The following is a 27,105-nucleotide window of genomic DNA, read 5'->3' on the forward strand; positions in this document are numbered from 1 at the left end:
TCCCTTCCGCCCACCCGGACTCCCGGTTTGCAGACTGGAGAACCACGGGGGGTGTGCGCAAAGCCGCTGGCCTTGGGGCATCTGTCGCAGGGGACCTCGAACATAACGTACGTGCCCATCAGCTGGGGATGGACCAGCTCGGTACCACACCCCCCTGCAACCACGCCGCGGTACACGGCCTCTGCGGCCCCTCCACTGCCTTCCCCACGCCCCTCCAGGTGCAGGCTTCCCGGGGGTGGAGGAGGGGAGGAGGCCGCCCACGCTCCCCAATTCCCCCACCTCCCACCTCCCACTTCCCCCCACCAACCCCGCAGCCTCCGCGTCTGCGCAGCCGCAGTCAGTGCGGCGCCAGCTCTGCAGAGCCCAGACAGGGTCTGGTTGGGGAGGGTGAGTCCTTCGAGGGACCCCCGCGGGCGGGAAGGAGGCGGAGAAAAGGGGCTGGGGGCTCGGGCGGCGATCCGGGGAGGCGCGCGCGCGAGTGTGGATGCGCAGAGTGTGTGTGTGCATGGGTGGGGGTGAAGGGCAGAGCCGCTCCAGGGATGGGGTCCGGGGAGGGGGGCGTCTCCAAGCCGGTCCGGTGGGAGAGGGCCGGGGTCTGTCGGGGTCGCGTCTGTTTCTCCACAGCGGCGGTCTGGGTCCTGGTTTGGGGTTGCAGGTGAATTCCAGCCTCCGCGTCAGGAGGGGAGCCCGGACCTGCACTGAGAGTGCATTGATGGTCTGTGTACACTCGTGGGGCGGCGCGGGCACGTGCGCTCGTCTCGCGGGGACCCCATGTCGATGTTCGCTCCCCGCCTGGGTGTCAGTGCACCTGCCCGCGTGTGCACCTGTGCGTGTTCGCGTCGTGTGTCCGCCTGGGTCCCCGTGGACCACCCTGCAACGGTGGGAGAGCAGGCTCTCAGCAAACAGGTGCTGCAGCCCCGCCCCCACTCTTCTGAGCTGTGTGGCTTTGATCAAGGGACTTCCCTGTCTGTCAAATGGAAACATAATAGTGTCTGTAGCGAGAAGCATGGCGAGCTTTATGTGAGAAAAGGGATTCGCAGTGTTCAGCAGGACTGGGCACAAGGAGAGTCCCGGGCTCCAGGAAACACTGCCGATATAGTTATTGCTTTTATTGTGGTTGCTGGTTGTCGTTGTTGTGACTGCGTCTCCATCCTCTCAGGGGATGACTTGTTTGCTATTTCACCAAGAACACTGAGGCTGTGGAGTGTGAATCCCCTCCCCGCCCACCATACCTCTGTCTCATCCCCTTTCCTTCTTCCTCCTCCATTCACTGCAGATCCAGCTTCTCCTGACCTTGACCTGATGGCTCTTGTCTCTCCCATCTGTCACCCCGCTTGCCTGCATTTTCTCCTTTTCCACGCCGTCCCCTCCCTTCCACCTAGATCCATGATTAATTATGTCTCACATTAAAAACAAAGCAAAACAAAACCCCAAAGCAATAAACGAAGCAGGACTCCCTGATGGTGCTCCGTAACACTCCTTCCCATGAACGTCCCGTAGGAATTTTCTTCCCCTGAAAAATATCTAGGCAGCCTCCTCTCCTCACTCCCAACAGACTCCCCAACCCACACCGAGGTTGCAAATGGGCAACCCCAGGGTCTAATTCAGCCCCACAACTTACGCTGTTTGACTACAGGTGTCTCCCTGTTAAACACTGGAAATAATTATGGACATCATGAAATGTAGAAAATGCCATCTGAAAATACAGATTTCCAGCCTTCTTTTGAGAAATCACAGGATGGGCGACATCAGTCCCAAGCGTTTGCTCTGCAAACATTAGCTGAGTTGCACGGTGCTGCTTCTTCAGACAGGAGACCTGATTTCTCTTTTGCTGCACTCCCCACGGCCCCCGTCGTCTCTTCCCATGCCATGCATCCGCTGCCGTTTGTTCATGGGCACCTTACAATAGGGAAATATTTCTCTGGACCTATATTTAATTTTTATGTGTAGAAAACTCACAGTAAAAGAGTACTCTTGATTGATTCATTGATTGGTTCTTTGAGACAGAGTCTTGCTCTGTCACCCAGGCTGGAGTGCAGTGGCACGATCCTAGCTCATTGAAGCCTTGAACTCCCAAGCTCGAAGGATCCTCCCAGTAACTGAGACTACAGGCTCGTGACACCACACCTGGCTGATTTTTAAAAACTGTTGTAAAGACTGCGTCTCAGGCTGGCCTCACACTCCTGGACTCAAGCAACCCTTCCACCTTGGTCTCCCAAAGTGCTGGAATTACAGGTGTGAGCCACCTCGCCTGCTGATTCATTTATTAATTCGTGTCGTTTCCTGTCCCATTTGTGTTACCTGCCGAGCCTTGGCGGCATGTGAGTTCTAATCATTGCTGCTGGGGTTTCTGTCTGCTGGAATGCTGGGTCTGTGCTCAGTTTGGTCCTGCCTGCTTGCTTACCTTTCTCCTCCAGGAGAATGTGAGCTGTTAAGGATGTCAAATTCATCTTCACATACCCAATACTCAGCACAGGTTTGGCCCGAAGTTCTGGCTGAGAAATGGTTGGGAAAAGTTGTATTCATTCAAGCACTCATGGGTGGCAGATACTCACAGGGTCCCATGAGAGATGAAGGGGAAGCTCTGGCCTGACAGGTAGGGGACTTTCTAGAAGCCTGTGCAAGGAGGTCAAGCTGAGGCCGGGATAGAGGAACACCTTTTTGTTCCTCCATTCACCAGGTACTTACACTATGTATTAAATCGTGTCTATCTAGGTGGAGATAGCAGCTCTATGAGGTAGCTGTCACTGTTATCACCTCCCCATTTTACAGATGAGCAAACTGAATTTTGGAGAGGTTAAAGTGACCTGCCCCAGGCCACATGGGAAATATGTGGCAAAACCGAAATTCACACCTGTGTGGTCATCTCCATGCCTGGCTCGTAACTACTCAGCCATGCAGGCAGCAGTTAGCATTTTATTAACTACGGTCATTCTTTCCCCACTGTCCTGAGTATTTTATCCATTTAGCAACACCTGTACTAGCAAACACTTACCTACTGTTTTTTAAATTACCTCTTTTTTCTTCTAACATTATTATTATTATTATTATTATTATTATTATTATTATTATTGAGACAGAGTTTCACTCTTGTTGACCAGGCTGCAGTGAAATGGTGCAATCTTTGCTCACTGCAACCTTCGCCTCCCGGGATCAAGTGATTCTCCTGTCTCAGCCTCCCAAGTAGCTGGGATTACAGGTGTGTGCCACCATTCCCAGTTAATTTTTGAATTTTTAATAGAGATGGGGTTTCACCATGTTGGCCAGGCTAGTTCGAACTCCTGACCTTAGCTGATCCACTTGCCTTGGCCTCCCAAAGTGCTGGGATTGCAAGAGTGAGCCACTGTGCCTGGCCCAATTTTATGTTAATACCTGTGACAGGCAGAATGCTAGCTCCCTACAGATGTCCAAGTGCTAATCCCCAGAATCTGAATCTGTGGGATTACCTGACAAGGAAGAATTAAGGCTGCAGATGAGATTAAGGTCAGCTCGCTTGGAGATGGAGAGAAGATCCTGGATTGTCTGAGTGGGCCCAAGGTAATCACAAGACTCCTTAAAAATGGAAGAGGCGCTGGGCATGGTGGTGGGCAATTGTAGTTCCAGCTACTCTGGAGGCTGAAGTGGAAGGATTGCATGAGCTCAGGAGGCTGAGGCTTCAGTGAGTTATGTTCATGTCACTGCACTCCAGCCTGGGCAAAGGAGCAAGACCTTATCTCTAAAAACAATCAAAGAAACAAAACAAAACAAAACAAAAAAACAAGGACAAAAGATGCAGGAGAGTCAGGGTCAGAGGATTGCAATGGGAGAGTCAAATGGCCACTGCTGGCCTTGAAGGTGGAGGACGGGCCACAGGCTGAGGGAAGCAGGTGGTCTCTGTATCTGGACGAGACACCAAACGATTTCCCCCAGAGCCTCCAGAAGGAACCGCCCAGCCCACACCTTTGTTTTATCCCAGTGAGACTCACTTCAGACCTCTGACCTATAGAACCCTAAGAACCATGTGAGCTGCTGCAAGCCAGCGAGTCCGTGGTCCTTTGTCAGAGCAGCCGTAGGAAACTCACGCAACACCCACAGGGCTCTTTAGGTCACGGCTTCATAAAAGACCTGCAGTGGTGCTGATGGTGCCGCTGAGCTGGGTCTAAACAACACAACAAAGTTCGTGCAGGATGCAGCTCCCAGAGCCAACCTGCGTAAACACTGAGATACTGAAACACACATATAACCACAAATCACGTGACATACAGTTTCAGCAATTTTTATTTTCTTTCAGTTTTTAAGTGAGATCTAAAAAAAGGCAGAGTGATGTGCACGAAGTGTACGGTGGGGCGAAGGTACAGCTCAATAAATTGGTGCACAAGTAAATCCCCATGGTGACCACCACTCAGCAAGACAGAGGGCATTTCCAGCAACCCCAGAAAGCTCCTCAGCCTTTCTCACGTCTGCCAGCCCGGCACCACCACCGCTCTGACTCCACTGAGACCAATCCATTTTGACCTGTTCCAGACGTTTTGTATCTCAGTCAAATCACATGTATGTGCTCTCTGTATCTGGCTTTTTTCACTCAGTCATATACATACATATACGCATGATGTACTTACATGTTTATAATATAAATATATTTATACTTTTATACTTATACATGTATTGTATTTATGGTATGAATATATTTATAACATATTTACATGTAAATTATATAAATGTACATAAACATATTTGGAAATTTATATTTATAATATAAATATATTTTTATATTTATAATACAAATATATTTTTATATTTATAATACAAATATATTTTTATATTTATAATACAAATATATTTATTTTTTATATTTATAATATAAATAGATTTTTAATATTTATAATATAAATATATTTTTATATTTATAATATAAATATATATTTTATGTTTATAATATAAATATATTTATTTTTATGTTTATAATATAAATATATTTATTTTTATATTTATAATATAAATATATTTATTTTTTATATTTATAATATAAATATATTTATTTTTATATTTATAATGTAAATATATTTATTTTTTATATTTATAATACAAATATATTTATTTTTTATATTTATAAGTATATATTTATATAAAATAATTATATACTAAAATATATTTGCTTATTTAAATATATATATATTCTATTCACCCATGTTGCCACCTGTATCCTTTTGTTGGCCCCTCTCATTACTGAGCTGTACTCCCCTGAATGCATAAACTGCAATTTATGTCTGCATTATCCTGTTGATAAACACCTGGTTTTTTAGCATTTTCATTATGCCTATGAGTGCTTCTGGCTATGCATATAAACCACTGCGTTCTTATGAATGGTTATGAATACAGCAGACATCAACATTCACGCACACACGTGTGTGTGGACACAGGTTCTCAATGCTCCTGGCTAAGTGTCAGGGGGTTTAATCACCAGGTCCCGGGGTGCTCAGCTTTCCTAGATGTTGCCAAATAGTTTTCCAAAGTGATTGAGCCGACAGACGCGTCCACCAGCAGGCATGAGTCAACCTGCTTTAAAACTCTACCTCAGTGGGTTTCAAAGGCAAACTTTGGATCACTGTTGCAAAGGGAAAGCCAGTATCACTTTTAATGTTTATTTCTTACTGAGGGGAAGCTCTGTGCTGGCTGCTTTGCCTGCCTGGCCTGAAGCTGCTCTCGCTTTGTTAGAAAGGAAGCTCAGCGAGAGAGATGCTAAAAGCATAGGGACACCCAACAGAGACTTTCTCTTTGAGGTAATGCAGAGGATCACAGGGGCTGACACAGGAGATGCTTTTTCTCCCTGGAATTCAGTGTCAGAGATCCCTGGCTGTGCCTGAAATCTCCACCTGGACTGTCTAGGAGGTGAGAGGATGCAGGGACAGTGGTGCCCACTCCTGGGCATTGAGAATCTCATAACTAGAGGGGTCTTGAGGAGGTTGAAGCTGGTGGCAGGGAAGCGGGGAGCAGGATCCATGGGCGAAGGGCTGAGTGGACCCCCAGGAAGCAGGGTGATGAACACGGTGGAGGTCACTCTATCCAGGGGAACAAAAACGCAGACTGGGACGGACCCTGGGCATCAGGCAGGAGGGCAGAGTATTTTCTGAGGCAAGAGGAAGTGGACTTGGCCAAGGATTGGATGTGGCAGGGGAGGCGGGGGCAAGTCGAAGATGAGTGCTGTAGAGATTGTTGGGGAGGACGGTGGAGTCCTGGCCGAGAGCGGGGGACCCAGGAGGAGGGAGTGCTGTGAGTGGGGCAGTGGGCAGAGAGGTCTGGGGAAATGATGAGCTTGAATTTGGGTTCTAGGGAAATGTGAGACACCCCGCTGCAGGAAGGAGACAGAACTGCTGATTGGTAATGCAGAAAAAGAAAGACATTCTGCATATATGTACACATATAAACATATGTATTTTCTATTATGAAAACATTTCAAACATACTGTTCAGTGCGAGGATAGTACTGTGAACCACCGTCTACCAACTTCCCAGATTCAGCATTTCTCATTTTCTTGTGTGCTCTTTCTTTGTGGGAGTTTGTTTTTTTGTTTGTTTTTGTTTTTTTCTGTAAGTTCTGGGATACATGTGCAGAACGTGCAGGTTTGTTCAATAGGTACACATGTGCCATGGTGGTTTGCTGCACCTATCAACCCGTCATCTAGGTTTAAGCCCTGCATGCGTTAGCTATTTGTCCTAATGCTCTCCCTCCCCTTCCCCCACCCCCCGACAGGCCCCGGTGTGCGATGTTCCCCTCCCTGTGTCCATGTGTTCTCACTGTTCAACTCCCACTTACGAGTGAGAACATGCAGTGTTTGGTTTTCTGTTCCTGTGTTAGTTCGCTGAGAATGATGGCTTTCAGGTTCATCCATGTCCCTGCAAAGGACATGAACTCATTCTTTTTATGGCTGCATATGGGAGTATTTTAAAGCAAATCTCAGCCGTCAGGTCAATTCACCCCTACGTACTACAAAAGCACCTCTAAAAGCTAAGGTGGACCTCTCCCTATCTATCCGTAAAGCCACTCCCATACTCAACAAAAGTCAGTGATAATACCTTGGGGTTGTCAAATACCCAGTCCATAATCACATTAATTTGGTTTTCTTTTAAAAAAGTTTTCTTTTCACAGAAGATTTAGTTTTTTAATCTGAGACCAAACATCATAGTCTCTACATGGTTTTGGCTGCTGAGTCACAAACTTCTTGATCTACAGTGTCTGCCCCATGATTTTAAAATTTGACAGAACAATTTCTATTTACATAAGCCTAAGCAAAGAGAAAAAGGCTCACAAAGCTTTCCATTCACTCCAAGATAATTTACTTTTTTTAAAACTTATTATTCACAAGGATAGTCTTTGGGTTACACATACAAAATTGATGATACAATTTCCTAAAACAAAAGCATAAACCAGCTTTACAGTTTTAAGGCAAAGGGTTACGTAATTATAAGTCCTTAGAGTTTAGATAGCTTCTTGCAAACAACCACCTGAATTTCAGGTTGATCAACTATATAGAATACGGATATTAAATAATAGCTCATTTAAAATTAGACTTTTGAGGCTGGGCACAGTGGCTCATATCGGCAAATCCCAGCACACTGGGAGGCCCAGGTGGGGAGATCACTTGAGGTCAGGAGTTTGAGACCAGCTTGGCTAGCGTGGTGAAGCCTCACCTGTACTGAAAATGCAAAAATTAGCTGTGCATGGTGGTGCATGCCTGTAATCCCAGCTACTCAGGAGGCTGAGGCAGGAGAATCCATGGAACCTGGGGGGCAGAGGTTGCAGTGAGCCGAGATCCTGTCACAGCACTGCAGTCTGGGAAACAGCGAAACCCTGTCTCAAAAAATAAATTAAATTAAATTAAATTAAATTAAAAAATAAAATAAGACTTTTAACCCCCATATGGTGAATGCATCATTTTTTATGACAACCAAGGAGAAATTTGGGGCCATGGGGGGCTGGTGCGAAGACTAGGGCTCTTCTGTCTATAGCCAGAGGGATTCCAGGGGCAACTCTCTCTAAAAACCCCCTCTATATGCTTTGAGATGTGGACTGTGTGAATGTATGTGAATGTGTGTGAGTAGAAGTGTGTGTGTATGTGTGAATGTGTATGTGTGTGTGTGTTAGTGTGAGTGTATGAGTGTGTATGTGTGTGAGTTTAAGCATGTGTATATGTGACTGTGTATGTGTATGCGTGTATGTGTATGTGAGGGCATATGTGTGTGTGATTGTGAATGCATGAGTGTGTGTGTGTCTGTGAATGTGTGTATATGTGTATGTGTGTGTGTGTGTTAGTGTGTGTGTGAGAGTGAGTTTGAGTGTGTGTATATGTGACTGTGTGTATGTGTATGCTTGTATATGTATGTGAGGCATATGTGTGTGTGATTGTGAATGCATATGCGTGTGTGTGTGTGTCTGTGAATGTGTGTAAGTGTATGAGTGTGTGTGAGAGAGTTTGAGCGTGTGTATATGTGACTATGTATCTGTATATGTATGTGAGGTGTGAGTGTGTCTGTGAATGTGTGTGTGTATATGTGTGTATGTGACTGTGTATGTGTGTATATGTGTGAATGTGTGTATGATTGTGTATATGTATGTTAGTGTATCGTGTGTGTGTATGTGAGTGTAAGTGTGGGTGTATCGTGTGTGAGTGTAAGTGTGGGTATGAGTGTGTGTGCCTATGTGACTGTGTGTGTCTAGGTGCATGTGTGGCTGTATGTGTGTATATGAGTATGTGAGTGTAATGTGTGTGAGTGTGAATGTGTGTGTGTGTGAATGTGTGTATGAGTGTTTGTGTTAGTGTGAGTGTGTGAATGTGTATGTGTGTGTTCGTATGAGTATGTGTATGTGACTATGTGTGTGTGTATGTGTGGATGTGTTTATGTTTGTATGTATGTATATGTGAGTATGTGTGTCTGCGTGTACCTGCCCATGACAAACATTCCCTTTCCAGCTTTGTCTCCAGAGCGCTCTCCACCGTTTGACCTGCTGCGTGCTTTATTTGTTCCCTGCCTGTCTCTTTCTCTCCCTACTAGAATGTAAGCCCCAGGAGGTCAGGAATCTCCACTTGATTACTGCTGTATTTCTAATGCTTAGAATCGTGCCTAGCCCCTGCTGGCCCTCCGTAATGATTCACTGAATGATGAAATGTTCGTCAGTCCTCAGGTTCTGAACCCTGTGCCTGGGGAACCAGAGAGGACCCTGGAGCAGGAGGAGAAAGAGAAGCTTGTCTCAGAAGCTTCACCTCCTCCTGGGGCGATGCAGAGTCTCAGTCCTGAGCAGACACGGGGGCTGCTGGAGCCCGAGAGGACCAAGACGCTGCTGCCTCGGGAGAGCCGGGCCTGGGAGAAGCCTCCCCATCCCACCTGCACCAAGGACTGGGAGGCTGTGGAGGTTGGGGCCTCCAGCCATGACAGTGATGAGAAAGGTGAGAGGCACGGGTCCTTTGGGAGGTGAGTGGGTGGAGGGGAAGGAATCGGCAGAGCCCAGGGAAAGACTAAACATTCACTCCTTCACTCATGCGTTCGACAGCTATTCGTGGAGCACTGTGTCAGTCAGCTTTTGCCATGTAACAAGTCATCCCCAAACTTAGAGGCTTAACGCAACAATGACGTATCGGCTCATGATTCTGTGGGTCAGAAGTTTGACCTGCCTTCAGGGGACGCTTTTCCTGCCTGTGCTTGTCTGTGCAGCCTCAGAGAGCTGGTGAGGCCACTGGCCGATCTCAGATGGCTTTACTCCCATGTCTGCTGGTGCTGGCTGTTGGCTGGCTTGGTGGTGCTGAGAACAGGTCATGTGTCTCCAGCAGGATTTTTCAGGGTTATCCTCATGGGGGTGCTTGCAGGGTTCTCAGGGAAGGCAAGAAAGGGAATACCCCAATTTTTAAGCACTGGAAGATTTGAAGGGGAAAATCACATGATCTCATTTGCATTTCAAAAATATTCCTGTAACTCAGTGGATTTCAACTGGGCGTGGTCTTCTACCCCACCTCTCCTCCCCAGGCGATTTTTGGCAGTGTCTGGAAACGTTTAGGGTTATCCTAACTGTGGAGATGCTGCTGTTATCTGGTGGGGAGAAGCCAGTAGTGATGCTGATAAACGTCCTACCATGCACAGGACGGGCCCTCCCCCCACACAAAGCATGGTGCAGCTCCAAATGCCGATAGTGCCAAGTTTGAGAAACCCTGAGTCTCACTGCACGTGACAATGGATTGTAGGGCTAGGAAGTCAAGAATGGAAGGTGGGAGGCCAGTTAGGAGACTCCTGCAACTGTCCAAGAGAGAGCTGGGGTAAGTGGAGAGATTTGGGACACCTTTGGGAGGAGGAATCAGTTCTTGCTAATGGATGTGGGGAAGGGGAGGAAAAGAGAGGTATCACAATGACTTTTAGGGTTTGGGCCCAAACAGATGGATAAAGGGTAGTGCCGTTTGCTGATATCTCAGTGGCACCCCATAGCAGAAAGGGGCTGAGCCTTATATCGCCTGCGAGGCACTGTCTTTTTCCTCAGGGGGATAAGCAGGCCTGGGACAGAAGGCGTGGATAACAGAGGCCAGCTCTGCTAGTGACGCTTGGAGCTCCTGGCTGGGGCTCAGGTGCAGGAAGAGTGGAAAATGCCAGGATTTGCCCAGTCTATTCAGCTTAGGGATGAGAAGGACGCTAAGGTTCTGACTGTGGGGACATGTCTCCACTAGTGTCTGTTCTTTGGAAGCTGAGGAAGCCTCCATCATCCTGGTTTACTTCTGTGGCTTTTTGTTCTGCTCCTTCACTCAGTTTCTGCCTATAGAGAAGGAACTCTTACTTACTGGACAGGTAAGGGAGTGAAGACTCAAGTGGCAGGGCACATCAGGTGACCCAGTTGAAGTTTTCTAGGTAGTTATAGAACAGAATTCAGGCCTCTCATTCTCTCAGCCCCACCTGAACCACATAGGCGTGTGTGTGTGTGTGTGTGGGGGGGGGGTTGTGTGTTTGTGTGTGTGTGTGAAAGAGGGAGGGTGAGACAGAGAGAGAAGGCTATTAGTAAAGGGACAAGCTATTAGTAAAGGCACAAGATGCCAGTGGGAAGAGCCCACTCCCGCCGTCTAGCCACTCACTCATGGCTCCTTTTTCCTCCACTCCCACCCTCACCCAGACCTGTCTTCTCAAGAGACTGGGCTTTCCCAGGAGTGGAGTTCGGTGGAGGAAGATGACGAATCAGAGGGCTCCCAGGTACACTGGGGGGTTTGTTCTTTTTCCACAAATGTGCCACTCTGTAGATCTCAGCAGTTTATCATATTTGCATTCTCAGCTTGGAATTTACCTGCCCCATAAAAATCTCAAGAGATCTCTTGTGTCTGATGTCTATGGTGATCAGACACAGACTGTCTCCATGTGGTGTGCGTAAGTTAGTTCACACATATCCTCCAACACTTCCTTCATAAATCCATCTACCCATGCATCCACCTCTGTAATTCTTCTTCTATCCACTTATTCATCAACTCTCCCTTCCACCCACCCTCTTACCTTTCCAATCACTCATCCATTCATTCATCCACCACTCAAACATCTATCAGCCATTCACTCATCTGTCCAGTCATTCATCCACCCAAACTTTTATTCACCTAGTCATTTGTATACCCATTCCACCCACCCATCCATCCATCCATCCACCCACCCCTACACTTCATCTGTTTATACACTTATCCACCATCCATCCATCCATCCATCCGTCTGTCCATCCATCCATCCATCCATCCATCCATCCATCCATCCATCCATCCCTATACCTCAGCTGTCTATCCACTTATCCATCCAACCATAAACCCTCCCTTCCACCCACCCTCTCACCTTTCCATTCACCCATCCATTCATTCAGCTACCCATTGAACATCTACCAACCATTCATCTGTCTACTCATTCATTTACCCAACCTTTCATCCCTTATGCATCCATATACCCATTCCATCCATCCTTCCATCCACCCATTCATCCATCCATATATCCAGTTATCCATACACATACTCATTCACCCTTTTATTCAGATGCCATCAATCCATCTATTCAATCCACCCACCTACATACCCATCCCATATCCACTCATCTGTCCACCCACCTATTCATCCCTCTACTACCTGTTGGCTGTGGTAGGATGTGGCTAGTATGCATCCACGCATATGCCCATTCATGCATTCATCCATCTGTATCTATTCACACATCCAGTCGTAAGGCCACCTACCAGTCCATTCACCCATCCACCCACTATTCCATTTATCCATCCACTACCCATCTACTGAGTTTAATCCACATACTACAAGTAAAACCAAAGAGAATCATCAAACACATTTCTTTCACTAAAAAAACCCTAATGTTTTCTTTTTTGAGGAATAAGACATCAATATAAGAAAACCAATGGTTCTTTCATTTATACATTCATCTCATACATGAGAAAAATCACATAATCACTCTCAGTGAGCACATGAGAGTCCCATCCATCTCCCAATCATGTCAGGAATGTAACTCTGGCTGCCTCAAGCCAGAAAATGGATTTATTGACTCGTAGTGCAGAGGTGAGGGTGAGGGAAACAAACTGGCCAACAAACCATGATAGTGCAGAAATAAGTGCTGGGCACAGTGGGGAGGCCCAAAGGAAGAAGTTAACCGCATGCCAGGAGATTTATTCTTGGATATCTTAGAGAGGAGGACACACCAGACCTGGGGTTTTCGGGATAGTAAGAATTCCATGGGCATAGCAGGGAAGGGAAGAGCATGTGCACAGGCAAGGTGGTATAGCACGGTACGTTTCAGGGACACTGAAGTTAAGGGCAGAGCAGTGGGAGATTTGGGTGAAAATATGGCTGGGATGACATCATCCATTCATTGCACGTCTATTTCTTGAGCACCTACTCAGTGCCAAGCAGCATTCAATGCACAGAGCGTACCATAGTGAGACAGAAATGGTCCCTGCCTTCATGGAGCTCACGGTCACCGAGGTAGACAGATGACAACTGAAATAAGCAGCTAAAATATGAATTGCGCTGAGTGGTGATAACTGCTGTGGAGAAAAATAAAGCAGGAAGGGGGTTTGGGAGTAGGAGTTGGGGCTGGGGGTTGCCATTTTAAGAAGGGTGTCTAGGAAAGTCCCCACTGAGAGGGAGCTATTGAGTGAGGACCTGAAGGAGGTGGGGAGTGAGACTGGCAGATGTCTAGGGGGAACAGGCTCTATGCAGAGGACACAGCAAGTGCAAAGGCCCTGAGGTACAGATGTGCCTGGTACATCTAGGGAACACCAAGAGGGGTGGTGGTCAGCGTGGCTGGAGGGTGGGAGGGAGGACTAGGAGGTGAGGTCATGGAGGCGATGGGATGGATGACGTAGTGTCTCGTGGACCATGGTGAAATGTGGGTTTTACTCTGAGTGGGGTGGGAGCCATAGGCGAGTTCTAGACAGAGGAGGGACATGTTCTGATTTGGCCTTTAAGAGGACTCCTCTCTCTGCCAAGTCCCACACCGATGAGGTTGGATGTGTTTTGCAGGCAGTGGGAGCCATAGAATGGATCTGGGGACTTAGAGAATCTGGGAGCCCATGTAGAAGGAAGGTGGGTTGGATGTGGCTGGGGTTAGAGTGTGGGGGGCAAAGGAGCAAGTCAGAAATGTGTAGTTAGGGAAAAAAGCAGAGACGAGTTGCCACTTTCCTTGTGCATGATACAAGCTTGCTGTTATTCTTTTTTTTTTTTTTTTTTTTTGAGTCGGAATCTTGCTCTGTCGCCAGGCTGGAGTGCAGTGGCGTGATCTTGGCTCACTGCTCACTGCAACCTCCGCCTCCTCTGTTCAAGCAATTCTCCTGCCTCAGCCTCCTGAGTAGCTGGGACTACGGGTGCACACCACCACGCCCAGCTAATTCTTGTATTTTTGGTAGAAACTGGGTTTTACCATGTTGGCCAAGAAGGTCTTGATCTCTTGACTTCATGATCCACCCACCTCGGCCTCTGAAAGTGCTGGGATTACAGGCATGAGCCACGACGCCCAGCCAGCTTGCTGCTATTCTAAGGGCATCTTATTATAACTCATCTAGTAACTGAACACTAATTAACTCCCATGATTAACTCATGAGCCCTGTGAGATCGTTAGCATGGTTTCCTCCTCTACAGATGAGGAAACTGAGGCAGAGAGAAACCAAATGGCTTGCTTCGGGTCCCACAGTGAGTGGGTCGCAGAGCTAGCACAGAGTTTGGGCTTGGAGGCAAGGACAGGAGCCAATGGGACCCAGGACGTGTCAAGTCGGGGACCTGATGGCATTTCCAGATCTGTAGGACATAAAAGCTGCAGGAACAGGGGCAAACCCAGGGGCAACACCTGAATTCTGATGTGGGGATAGGGCAGACAGAGGTTCTAGCCTCTAGCATAGGGATCAAGGAAGAAGTTTGGAAGAAATGACAAGGTCAATTTTAGACATGCTGCTTGGGAGAGGCCTCTGTGACATCATTCATTCACTCACTCATTTGCCCAGTTGTAATTCATTGAACCAGCATTGATGGAGCACACACCAGGGGGCTGATAGGGGACGGCCTCTCATTGGCAGGCTCTGGGTCCGTTTTCTGCATGGACAGACCCTCCTTCCTGCAGACAACTACGCACTTCCAAAAAAGAAAGAGGAGCGGGCTGTCTGGAACCAGAGACCTTTGATGGCAGTCACAGCCTCATCATGGGCCAGGAGCTGGACTTTGTGCTCTACTTACCTTAATTTACTTGGTCCTCTTATCAGTCCTTGAGGTGGGACCTGTTATCCCATTTTACAGATGGGAAAACTAAGGCACAGAGAGGTTTTGTGACATTCCCTTGTCATGCAACATGTAAATGGCAGAGCTAGGATTTGAACCCAGCATGTCTCTTAACCACTAGGTGTCCTGCCTGTTTGGGGCTTGATCCTGCCTCAAGAGAGGGCTGGGGACAGAGATGAAGGCCTCTCCCTGTTTTCCTAGTCACTGTACCTCCTGTGGAGAGGATTGAGTGAAGAAGTAGAAGAAAGAGAAAGAGTTACTTTCCAGGAGGGCAGAAGTTCCCAGTCTGTGGGCCCAGAGGAAAGCAAGCAGGGGAAAACGCTCCCATCATTCCCATTCCATAAAATGCAAGCATATGTAACACCTGCAAATCTTATCTAAGTGCATGAGATTTTAAAAAGATCAATGCCCAGAAATAACCCGTGGTAAAAGTTGCTGTAACAGGCCGAATTCATCCATAGTGTGAGAGGTTGGGGTAGTGGTTACCGGATTTGCGGGGTTGATAATGATCTGCTTCCTGTTTGGGGTGCTAGTTACGTGGTGTGTTCACCTTCTGAAGTTGCCTCAGGCTGCACACCTAGGATGTGTGCAACCTCCTCTTTCTACATTCCACTTCAACAGAATGTTTTAAGCTGGCCAGGCACAGTGACTCCTGTCTGTAATCGCAGCACTTTGGGAGGCAGAGGCAGGCGGATCGCTTAAGATTATGAGTTCGAGACCAGCCTGCATAACATGGCAAAACCCCATTTCTACTAAAAATACAAAAATTAGCTGGGCATGGTGACGCTTGCCTGTAATCCCAGCTACTCAGGAGGCTGCAGCAGGAGAATCGCTTGAACCTGGGAGGCAGAGGTTGCAATGAGCTGAGATTGTACCACTGCACTCCAGTCTGGGTGACAGAGTGAGACTCTGCCTCAAGAAAAAAAAAAAAAAAAAAGAAAAAGAAAAATAAGTTGCTGTATATGTCCTGCCAAACGTGTTTCCCTATATACTGAGACTGAATTGAGATTTGTATGCCAGTGCCTGATTGAGGGTTGTGCTCTCAGGTGAAGCCCAGCAGGAAGTGAGGGAAGCTGGGGAGGGGAGGAGAGGGAACCAGGCAAGTATGTTGGTAGAACTGAAGTCCAGCCTCCGTCTTATCTCAGGGGAGCCCTGGAATGTGACTAGAGAGTTGTCCTCCTCTGGGCCGGGCGCAGTGGCTCAAGCCTGTAATCCCAGCACTTTGGGAGGCTGAGGCAGGTGGATCACGAGGTCAGGAGTTCAAGACCAGCCTGACCAAGATGATGAAACCCCATCTCTACTAAAAATATGAAAATTAGCTGGGTGTGGTGGTGGACGCCTGTAATCCCAGCTACTCGGGAGGCTGAGGCAGAGAATTGCTTGAACCTGGGAGGCAGAGATTGCAGTTAGCTGAGATTGCCACTGCACTCCAGCCTGGGCAACACAGCAAGACTCTCCTTCTCAAAAAAAAAAAAAAAGAGAGAGAGAGAATTGTCCTCCTCTGAGTCAATGGAGTGGCCTTTTGTATCCCATATGAGTTATTGTTGGCTGTGGACTGCCCTGGAGGGCGAGTTAACCTCCTGGGTAATCCTCTAGGAAGGAGGATCTCATTAGCAAAGGGCATTTGTCAGAAGAGAAGGAGCAACTACAAACTGTAAACCATACAACTTGCAGCCAATACCGCTAGCATCCAGGGGAGAGCTGCATCAGCCTGAAAAACAGAAATAAAGAGGAACTAGGTGAGGCATCTATGGGTCTATTATGTGTGATGTGGGTAAAATTATTGGATTTCAGATTACCTGTATTTATTACATTTTCTTAACTTTATATTCTGCTTTTCAAAATTGAAGTATAATTATTTCCAATAAAATGCACTAACCAGAGAGTGTTTACACACGTACATCCACGTAACCAACACCCCAATCAAGATAGTCAGTGCTGTCATCATTCTAGAACATTCTCTTATTTTCCCTTCTGGTCCCTCTCACTCCCCAGCCCTGGAGGCAACTATAGTTCTTGATTTCCACTTACATGGATTAGTTTTGCTTGTTGTTGAATTTTATCTAAATACTGTCATGTAGTAAACTACACATATATTTTTTAATTCCACAAAAGGAAATTATGGCAAAATTGTTATTGCTCCAATTGGCATTGTCACTTAATACATGCTGGACAGTTTTCCATTTAATACATATTGATTATCTTCACTGTATTTCAAAGTTACTTTTTACTGCTGCCAAATATTCTCTAGCTCGGTTGTGTCAGACCCATTTCCTTGGCTGATGAATTGTTAGGCTGCCATTGTTGTGATTGTTACAGAAGGCAATGCTACAATGAGCATTTGTTCAGTTGGCCCAATTTTATGCATAGTTTATGAGGAACTTTATACAAATTCACATTCTCTGGTTCTCCTCAGATACACTGAACCAGAAAATCCAAAGGGGATCGCAAGATATTTGAAAAACTCTCCCAACAACTTTTGGGGCTCTACCAGGTTTGGGAACTGCTTAAGTGGGTCATTGTCCCTAGGTATCTGGTTGTAAAGGAAGATTTGAAATGAGGTATCATCCAGAGGGAATCAGCAGGCTAGAGGGAGGAATTTGTTTTCAAAGATTAGAAATGTGAATTCCATCAATGATTTATAATATACTTTAATAATTCATAGTATGTGTCCTTCCATTTTTCTTCTTTCACAGGATTTTTTTCAGTGTTCACCATTGTCTAACTTTCCAGATAATCCATTATATCTTGCGCATTCACCATTCACTTCCTTGATATTTTAATAGCAATTGCACTAAATTCATCATTAATTTGGAAAATTGCCATCATTATGTCTTCTCATCTCTTATGGTATGTTTTTTCATTTATTAAATCATTCAACAAATATTTACAGAGTTCATACCCTGTTCCAGGCACTGGGACTACAGTAGCAAACAAAGCAAGGGTTTGCCCTCTTGGTGCTTACAGTGTCATTGGAGGAAGAGACGATAAACATACATAGCATGTCAGGTGGTGATAAGAGCATGGAGAAAAAGACAAGGGGCATGCACAGTGCGGGTCTTTGTTGGGAAGGGGTTGTGGAGGGCATCCTGGTTTACATAGGTAATGAGGGAAAGGTTTTCTAAGGACTGACAGGCAAGCTTTAAGGGTATCTGGAGGAAGGGCATTCCAGGAAGAAGAGCTCGTAACTACAAAGGCTTGGAAGTGACTGTGGCTGGAACAGAGTGAGAAAGGCAAGGAATGACGTCAACTTTAGAGGGAGCACTCTGACCCATGGACAAGAAATTGGGTGGGATTATCAAGATAAGAAACGAAATTCTGTATCAAGAGTACAAGATAGATGACAGTGGCTTTGACCAGGGTGGTGGTAGTGAAGGGGAGGGAAATGGTTGGATTCTGAATGCTTTGAAGATAAAGCCAATAGTATTTGCTGATGTCCTGAATGTGGGTGGTGACAGAAAGAGAGGAGTCAAGGATACCACAGTTGGAGGTCTGGAGGGGCCTGAAGGAATGGGAGGAAAACTGCATGAGGAGCTTTTGTGTGTGGCGGGGGACATTAGAATATTTGTTTGGGGACATGTGAAGTTTAAGATGTCCATCAGATATTCAACTGGAGATGGCAAATAGCCAGTGAGATATAGAGTTGGGTCAAAAAACACACATACATATGCATGCACACACATATCTCTTGAGGGGTGAGGTCATTAAAGCATAGACGGTATGTTAAAACTGAGATTTAATATTCCAATGAGATTTTGAAATTGTCATCCCATTATTTAAACATTTCCTCTGAGAGAGCATAGTTATGTTACATTCGTTTGTTTATCTTATATCTAGTAACTCAGCTGTACTGTTTTAAATTCAAACAGCTTTTCTCTTGATATGACATTTCATTTCTAATCATATAAGTCTATTTTCCTGCAAGTAACAATGGTGGTCCCTTCCTTTCCAATATTTATCCTTTTCCTTTTTTCTGTTTCAGGGCTTTGTGGAGTGGTCAAAAGCTCCACAACAAACAACCATAGTCTTGGTAGTGTGCGTGCTTTTTTTGTTCCTGGTTTTAACGGGGATGCCTATGATGTTTCACATTTAACTATAATGGTGGCTGTTGTTTTAAAAGTTTAATTTAATGAAATAGATGCCCTGCGTTATGTTAAGGAAGTGTGCTAGTTAAAAATCAGGAATAGGTGTTGAATATTTTCAAATGCCTTTCAAACATCCTTTGAGATGATTTTAAAAAATTTTTTGGTGTGAGTTTTCACATACTTTATTTCCATGAAATGAAGACATCATTGATTGTAAAACATTATTTTGTATATTACGGAGAAAGAAAAATGCTAATTAATCATAAGATGCCACCAACTGGAAGATATCTCCTGACTTTGAGAAGATGAAAAAATGTGCAACTGAGGATCGATGAAATCTGGTAGATTTCCTAACATCAAACCAACTTTGCATTCTTAAGGTTGTGGTGCACCAGTCTTTTCATACACTAAATTCTATTTATTGATATTTTATGTAGGATTCTTGCCTCTATCTTCATATGTGAGATTGGTGCTATCTTTGTGAAGTTTTGGTATCATGGTTAAGCTTGCATAACAGAAAGACTTGGGTAACTTTTACCTTTTCTATGCTTTTAAGCAGTTTCTGTAGCTTAAGAATTATCAGTCCCTTGAAATTTTAAATGAATTCATTGTTATAACCAGGTCATAGAGTCATGGAGAGAATATTTCAGCTAATTCTTGGGCAGCTTTCTTAGTTCTTTACAATGTTATCAGTTTATTAATACTTTTTACCTCTTGCATTTATTTTGGCGAATTACAGAGGTTTTTTTTTTGTTTGTTTGTTTGTTTGTTTTGAGACTGAGTCTCACTCTGTCACCCAGTCTGGAGTGCACTGGCGTGATATCAGCTCACTGCAGGCTCTGCCTCCCAGGTTCACACCATTCTCCTGCCTCAGCCTCCCGAGTAGCTGGGACTACAGGTGCCTGCCACCATGCCCGGCTAAGTTTTTGTATTTTTTAGTAGAGACGGGGTGTCACCGTGTTAGCCAGGATGGTCTCAATCTCCTGACCTCGTGATCCATCCGCCTTGGTCTCCCTAAGTGCTGGGATTACAGGCGTGAGCCACCACGCCCAGCCCAGAGTTCTTTTATCCTCTAGAAAATTCTTCATTCCATAGGGCTTTTTCATATGATTAGCTTAATTATGCCTACTGTTTTATAATTAAAATTTTTCCTTTATTTTGTTCTATCCCCTGTATCCTGTCAACTGCTGTTTGTGGTTTACTCATTATTAAATTTGTCAAAGGTTTATCTAGTTTACTATTGTTTTTCCAAAGAACCAGCATTAGGATTCATTTATATCCGTTATTTCTTTTATTTGTAATTTGTTTTCCTTTGATATGTATTGCATTTATTTTTTATTGTTTTTCTTCTTTGTCTCAGTTTTTATATTGAATACTTGATTTATATTTTCTTTATATTTTCTATAGTAGTATACTTATTAATACAAATGTACTTCTGGATATAGCCTTGGCCACATCTTAACATTTGATTATTCATTTTTATGTTGTCTAAATATTACATTGTAGTGTTTCTAAAGAGTGCTTTGAAACTCAGTGATTTGGTTTATTTTTTGTTTAAAGAGTTTTGTTTTCTTGTTTTACTGCACTGTGAACACAGAATGTGGCCTACAACACATCTGCTTCCAAAACTTTTTAAAAAGCTTTTAGTGTGGCCTAGAACATGTCCATTTTTTTGTAATTGTTTCTCAAACATTTAAGATGAAGATAGCTTCTCTGTCTGTAGAATTGAAAACTTTACATGCCTGTTAATTAACTCAGTATCATCAATTATATTGTTCAGATTCATGTGTTATCTAATTTTGGCCTACTGTATTCATTAAAAACCAATAAGGTTATGTGAAAATCTGTTAGTACAATTGTTTTTGCTAATGAATTTTTATAATCTTTGCTTTATGTACTCAACAGCTGTGTAATTCGATGCATATAAGTGCAGCATTGTTATGTCCTTGCCAATTAAATAATATATGTAAAACACCATATGACAGTGGCTGGCAGATAGTAGGCACTCAATAAATGTTAATTAAAACCTGATTCTGAATCCTTTGTTAAATATAAAAATGATTGTTTTCAGTCAGTTTAATCCTTTGCCTTAAATTTTACCTTGTCTAATACTGGTTGATATTACCATCCTGCACTTTAAAAAAAATTCTTCTGTCTACGTATATGAGGTTCTCTAGAGAAATTAACAGGGAAAAGTACAGGATTATCTCTCCATTCCTCTCTCAGGCTGATTGCCTGCAACAAGCAACCAGCCCTTAAAAGAAAGGAAAACCGGCCGGGCGCGGTGGCTCAAGCCTGTAATCCCAGCACTTTGGGAGGCCGAGACGGGCAGATCACGAAGTCAGGAGATCGAGACCATCCTGGCTAACCCGGTGAAACCCCGTCTCTACTAAAAATATACAAAAAAAAACTAGCCGGGCGAGGTGGCGGGCACCTGTAGTCCCAGCTACTCGGGAGGCTGAGGCAGGAGAATGGTGTAAACCCGGGAGGCAGAGCTTGCAGTGAGCTGAGATCCGGCCACTGCACTCCAGCCTGGGCGACAGAGCGAGACTCCGTCTCAAAAAAAAAAAAAAAAAGAAAGGAAAACTGGCCTTAACTATTACATTTTTTTTTGAGATTCTACTGGAAATAAGAGAAGCTCAATTCAAATGAGCTTAAGCAAAATAATGATAATAATTATTATTATTATTGGTTCATGTTACACCAAAGTTTGGGATAAAATTGGCTTTAATTACAGCTGGTTCTGGGGGACCCAAAAATCTCACTGGGGTTTTTCCTCTCCTCACCTCCCTCTCTTTCTTCTGCGTGGCTGGGGATGGCTATCATGGACCCTGTGATCATCTCTTCCACACAGCAAGGTCGGAGACCTGGCAGATTCTCATGACACACACTCACAACTCGTATCCTTGTTCTGCCTTGGGGACAAGAGTGAAATAAGCGGAGAGAGAGCAGCAACTGCAAAGGCCCTGAGGCATAAACCAACTGCCCAAGTAAAGGGTGGAGAATGGACTGTAGCAGGGCAAAGCAGAAGCAGGGAGATGAGTGTGGAGACTGTCTTAGGTGTCCAATCAACAGGGGCTGGGCTGGGCATGGTGGTTCACGCCTATAATCCCAGCACTTTGGGAGGCCAAGGCAGGAGGATCACTTGAGGTTAGGAGTTTGAGACCAGCCTGGGCAACACAGTCAGACCCTGTCTCTACAAATAATAATAATAAAAAAAATTGTCAGGCATGGTGGCATGCACCTGTAGTCCCAGCTACTCAGCAAGCTGAGGCAAGAGGACTGCTTAAGCCCAGGAGGCTGAGACTGCAGAGAGCCATGATTAGGCCACTGCACTCCAGCCTGGGTGAGTGAGACCCTGTATCAAAAAACAAACACACACACACACCCAAAAAACAAAAAGTAGGGATGATGTTTGGGGGCTGAGTGGGCTCTGATTAGCTCAGACAGTGCCACAGGTCTTGACTGATTTTGTGGGATATTGAAAATAATCATGGCCAGGCACGGTGGCTCACACCTATAATTCCAACACCTTGGGAGGCCAAGGTGGGCAGCTCACTTGAGGTCAGGAGTGCGAGACCAGCCTGGCCAACATAGTGAAACCCTGTCTCTACTAAAATACAAAGAAATTAGCTAGGCCTGGTGGGTGCCTGTAATGCCAGCTACTCAGGAGGCTGATGCAGGAGAATCGCTTGAACCTGGGAGGTCAGGAGGTGGAGGCTGCAGTGAGCAGCAGAATTGTGCCATGCCACTGCACTCCAGCCTGGGCAACAGAGCAAAACTCTGTCTCAAAAAAAAAGAAAAAAGAAAAAAAAAAAGGAAAGGAAAGAAAAGAGAAGAGAAGAATCATGATACTATCAGTAATATAAATCATGTTAGCAATGGTCTGCTAATTGGCTCTACAGTATGCCAGGGACCTAATTTCATTGATGACGGAAGTATCCACTCAAGCCACTGATGTTGCATTCTCTACCCAACAGCTGGACAGATCCCATGAAAACCTAATTAACCAGATTGGGCAACATAGTGAGACGCTGTTTCTACAAAAATAAAAATAAAAAAATTAGCCAGGCATGGTGGCGTGCACCTGTAGTCCCAGCTACTGTGGAGGCTGAGGCAAAAGGGTCGCTTGGGCCCAGAAGTTCGAGGTTACAGTGAGCTACAACTGTGTCACTGCATTCCAGTCTATGCAACAGAGAGAGACCTTGTTTCTAAAACAAAAACAACAACAATAATAATAACAATAACATTAGGACCATTCATAATCCTCCCATTTCAGGTAAAGCCAAAGTTTTCACAATGCCATCCAGCCCTATTCCAGGTGGCGTCTGTTCTATCCTCCTTATCTTGCTCCCCCCCACGCAGCCACACTGGCCTCCTTGCTGTTTCTCAAACTCGCCCGTCATGCTTACTTCAGGACTTGGGCACTGTTCCCGCTCCCCGGAATGCTCTTCCCCCAGAAGCTCACATGGCTCCCTCATCTCTTTGAGGTCTCAAATGTCACCTCCTTAGATTAGAGAAGCCTTCCCCGACCACCATCAAGTAGCATCTCTCTCCGCAGGTCCCGCTCTACTTGTCTCCACAGATTGTATCATGACCTGACAAGTAATGGGTCAATGCAGTTCCAGTCTAGCGTCCTCAATGGCCATTCCTGCTCCCTGGGTGGTTCTCCCTGGAGGAAGCGCGGTCCGCGAAGATGGAATTGGAGGAGCAGAGGGCTGTGGAGTTCATGCTGTGCCTCCCAGGAACTCCTCACACATCCATACCAGCTTGTGGCACCTCCGCACGACCCCACCCCCAGGCTCTTGAAGCTGCTCTGTCTCTCTCTTTTTTTTTTTGTGAGACGGAGTCTCACTGTGTCGCCCAGGCTGGAGTGCATTGGCTCAATCTCGGCTCACTGCAAGCTCCGCCTCCCGGGTTCACGCCATTCTCCTGCCTCAGCCTCCCGAGTAGCTGGGACTACAGGCGCCCGCCACCACGCCCGGCTAATTTTTGTATTTTTTAGTAGAGACGGGGTTTCATCGTGTTAGCCAGGATGGTCTCGATCTCCTGAACTCGTGATCTGCCCTCCTCGGCCTCCCAAAGTGCTGGGATTACAGGTGTGAGCCACTGCGCCCGGCCGCTCTGTCTCTTCCTTCAACATGGCACGTTGGACCAGGGTGGTATCTGAATATAGTATCTAGGGAACACTGTGTAGGGGAAAATAGGTACTAGAAGTTGGTAAATACGGCAAATCTAAAATCACAGGGATTAGGCCAGGCACAGTGGCTCATGTCTGTAATCTCAGCACTTTGGGAGGCCGAGGCAGGTGGATTGCCTGAGGTCAGGTGTTCGAGACCAGCCTGGCCAACATGGGGAAACCCTGTCTCTACTAAAAATACAAAATTAGCCGGGCGTGGTGGCGTGTGCCTGTAATGCTAGCTACTTGGGAGGCTGAGGCAGGAGAATCACTTGAACCCAGGAGTCAGGGGTTGCAGTGAGCTGAGATTGTGTCACTGCACTCCAGCCTGGGCAAAAAGAGTGAAACTCCATCTCAAATAAATAAATAAAATAAAGTAAAACCACAGAGATTAAGTGGCCCACCCCTTGGGCCAGTCATGTGGCCTGTGGTTAGTAATTGTAAAGGTGAAACTGCCTACTGGGCAGTTCCGATTGCCGGAGAGATGGTTTGGGAGGGATTAATGAGAAGGCTGCACGCTGCCACCAGAGGGCAGCTTCGGCATCCAGTGCTGTGAGAGTTCACAGAATCCTAGGTCCAGTTCCCCCTTACCTTATCTGTCAATCCTTACATTTCAGAAGCTCAGAAATACTTTCACTAATTCCTCCTCCACGGACTCAGCCGACTCTAACCTCCCGGGAGCTTTCCTCTTTCTACAGCAGGAGGGGTTCATGGCAAATTCTCATCACCCCTCCCTATTGCTGCTTCGCCACTGAACAGGAGCTCATGGCCGACCAACCTGCCCACACCAAACACACCTTCCAGCGGCGCCGTCCCGGGCGTCCCACCTCCGCGGGAAACTCTCCCTAGCGGCTGGAGCCCGACGCCTGCGCACTGGAGAGCCGCCAGACGCCTGCGCACTGGAGAGGCGCCAGCCCCCTGCGCCTGCGCACTCCGACTAAGAGGGGGTCTCCTCGAAAAGAGCTGGCGGAAGGGTTCAGAGGACCGACGCCGACCACGCCCACGACCACGCCCCCAGCCCTGCCAGTTCTCGGCAGAGCGGGTCTGACCCGGTTCTTTCTGCTCTTTTTCTGACATGTCTGTAAACTAGGGTAAGCATTTCACGCATTCATCCGTTCACCCGGTACTGCCTGAGCACCACCTGTGTGTCGAGGCCTGGACTGGGTGAAGTTCGGGTCTCTGTGGTCCCTGATTCTGAATGACTCTAGGGCTGGTGCTGGGATGTTCAGCTACTCATTAGCTCGCTCAGCTTTTCTTGAGGACCAACTGTGTGCTGGGACCGGGGCTGAGCAAAGTTTGGGTCACAGGAAGAAACCAGAATGCATGGTCCCTGAACCTGTGGGCTCCAAGGCTGGTGCTGAGGATGTTCACGTGTTCATCCATTTACTTGGCCTCTCCTGAGGACCTACTGTGTGCTTGGCCTGGGCTGGGGGATGTTGGCGGGGTTGGGGGATAAGGAAAAACTAAATGTGTCCCTGAATGACTATGGGACTGGTGTTGGGGATGTATAACTATTCATACAGTCAGTGACAATTCTTGAGGACCTACTGTGTGCTGAGGCCTGGGTGGTCAGTCAGGAGCCAAGGGAAGAACCAACTGCTTGGTCCCTGGTCCTAAAGAGCACAGGGCCAATTCAGGTTTTTTTTTCACCTATTCAATCAGCCTGACATTTCCTGAGGACCTACTGTGTGCCCAGGCCTGTGCAGGCAATGCCAGGACAGGTCAAAAGGTATAATGACTCCCTTCTTTCTTCTGCCAGGTCCCCTCACTGCTTCCTTGGTGGGGCTGAGAGTTAAGGGAGCTGGCAGGTAGGGAGCCAGATGTGTCTATACCTGTGTGTGTCCTGTGTGTCTCTGCACTAGGGTCTCTGAGTGCCCTAGTGCCCCCCCCCCCCCACCGAACAAGTTACACATATTAAAGACTATCTGGGTTTGTTATTTTCAAGGCTTGAAACATAATTTTCAGATAAATTACATCACTTTTTCAAATTTTGTTTATGGGGGCAAGGAAATTTGAATGTGCATTAGACACTGGATGATACAAAAATTGTTAATTTTGTTATGTGTGATAATGGTATTGTGGTTGTATAGCAAGATACTTTTTCTTGGAGATGTAAGCTAAAGTATTTAGCAATGAAGGGAGATCACATCTGTAATTTACTTTTAAATAGACCAGGAAAATATATTTTCATGACCTATTTTAAAAGTAAATATATACTATAAAATCTGGTAAATGTTTTATTAAAATGTTTTAGGTATTGTATTTTTATTAAATTTTTTTTTAAGGATTGAATCTGGGTGGGTATATATGTATGGGTATTACTTGTACGTTATACTTTTCTGTATAATTGAAAAATCTCATAAGAAACCTTAGGATGTTCTTTTTTATGCAGAGGGGGGCCTATGTTGTCCTGTGACCCAGGAAGATTTGTTGTAAAAAAAGCATTCTTATAGCTGAAAAATATTTTTGTCAGGGATTTTTTTTTTTTTTTTCCTGGAGCCAAACAAGTCACAGTGGGAAGACTGAAACAATCGTAAGTGATTCTATTTCATAAGAAATCTTATGCCCAAACTTCGTTAAAGGAATAGCATCTACCCATTTGTTTACTAATGCAAAGTATATTGGTAAACATCGTTAAAAAGAGCTAGGTAGAAAATTCTGCATATCATATGCTACCATTTGTGAAGAAAGGTGTACTATATATCTTTCCAGAATATTCTATGCATATAAATATTCACATATATGCTTACATATAGTAAGTGGTTGCTTCTAGTGAGGGGGGACTTGGTAGCTGGGAGACACAAGAATAAGAACGGTATTTTTTTTTAACTTTATAAATTGTGGACTACACGAATTACCCCATAAAATAATCTTCCAATGATTATAGTCATGTGAAGTTATGAGATTATAACTTTCATCTCACCATTGTAGTAGGTGGATTATGTTCCTAACTCCTACTTTTCACCCTTCCCTGTGACCACACACTTGGGAAGGCTCTTCCTGTGCTGCTTCTAGGCTTGGCTAGGAGACTTGCTTTGGCCTGTGGGACTAGATGTAAATGTGACAATATCAGAGGCTTGAAAGCGTGCCTGTGTGTC

General features: G+C 45.6%; 1 protein-coding gene across 1 annotated transcript; it reads left to right on the forward strand.

The window, feature by feature from the left end:
- The first annotated feature begins 341 nt into the window (after positions 1-341).
- Positions 342-20,859, forward strand: SMIM17 (small integral membrane protein 17). Its single transcript, XM_025368784.1, has 4 exons — positions 342-387; positions 9,153-9,421; positions 11,122-11,198; positions 18,726-20,859. Exons 2-4 carry the CDS (start codon positions 9,253-9,255, stop codon positions 18,834-18,836), a joined length of 357 nt encoding a protein of 118 aa, XP_025224569.1. The 5' UTR covers positions 342-387; positions 9,153-9,252; the 3' UTR covers positions 18,837-20,859.
- The last annotated feature ends 6,246 nt before the right edge of the window (positions 20,860-27,105 follow it).

This window comes from Theropithecus gelada, chromosome 19 (genome assembly GCF_003255815.1).
Source record: "Theropithecus gelada isolate Dixy chromosome 19, Tgel_1.0, whole genome shotgun sequence".
NCBI classification, from domain to species: domain Eukaryota; kingdom Metazoa; phylum Chordata; class Mammalia; order Primates; family Cercopithecidae; genus Theropithecus; species Theropithecus gelada.

Excerpts from the sequence above, each read along its gene's own strand:
- SMIM17 (XM_025368784.1), top strand. The coding sequence starts at position 9,253 with ATGCAGAGTCTCAGTCCTGAGCAGACACGGGGGCTGCTGGAGCCCGAG. Across the intron at positions 9,422-11,121 it reads CCATGACAGTGATGAGAAAG|ACCTGTCTTCTCAAGAGACT; the intron begins GTGAGAGGCACG and ends ACCCTCACCCAG. Across the intron at positions 11,199-18,725 it reads ACGAATCAGAGGGCTCCCAG|GGCTTTGTGGAGTGGTCAAA; the intron begins GTACACTGGGGG and ends TTTCTGTTTCAG.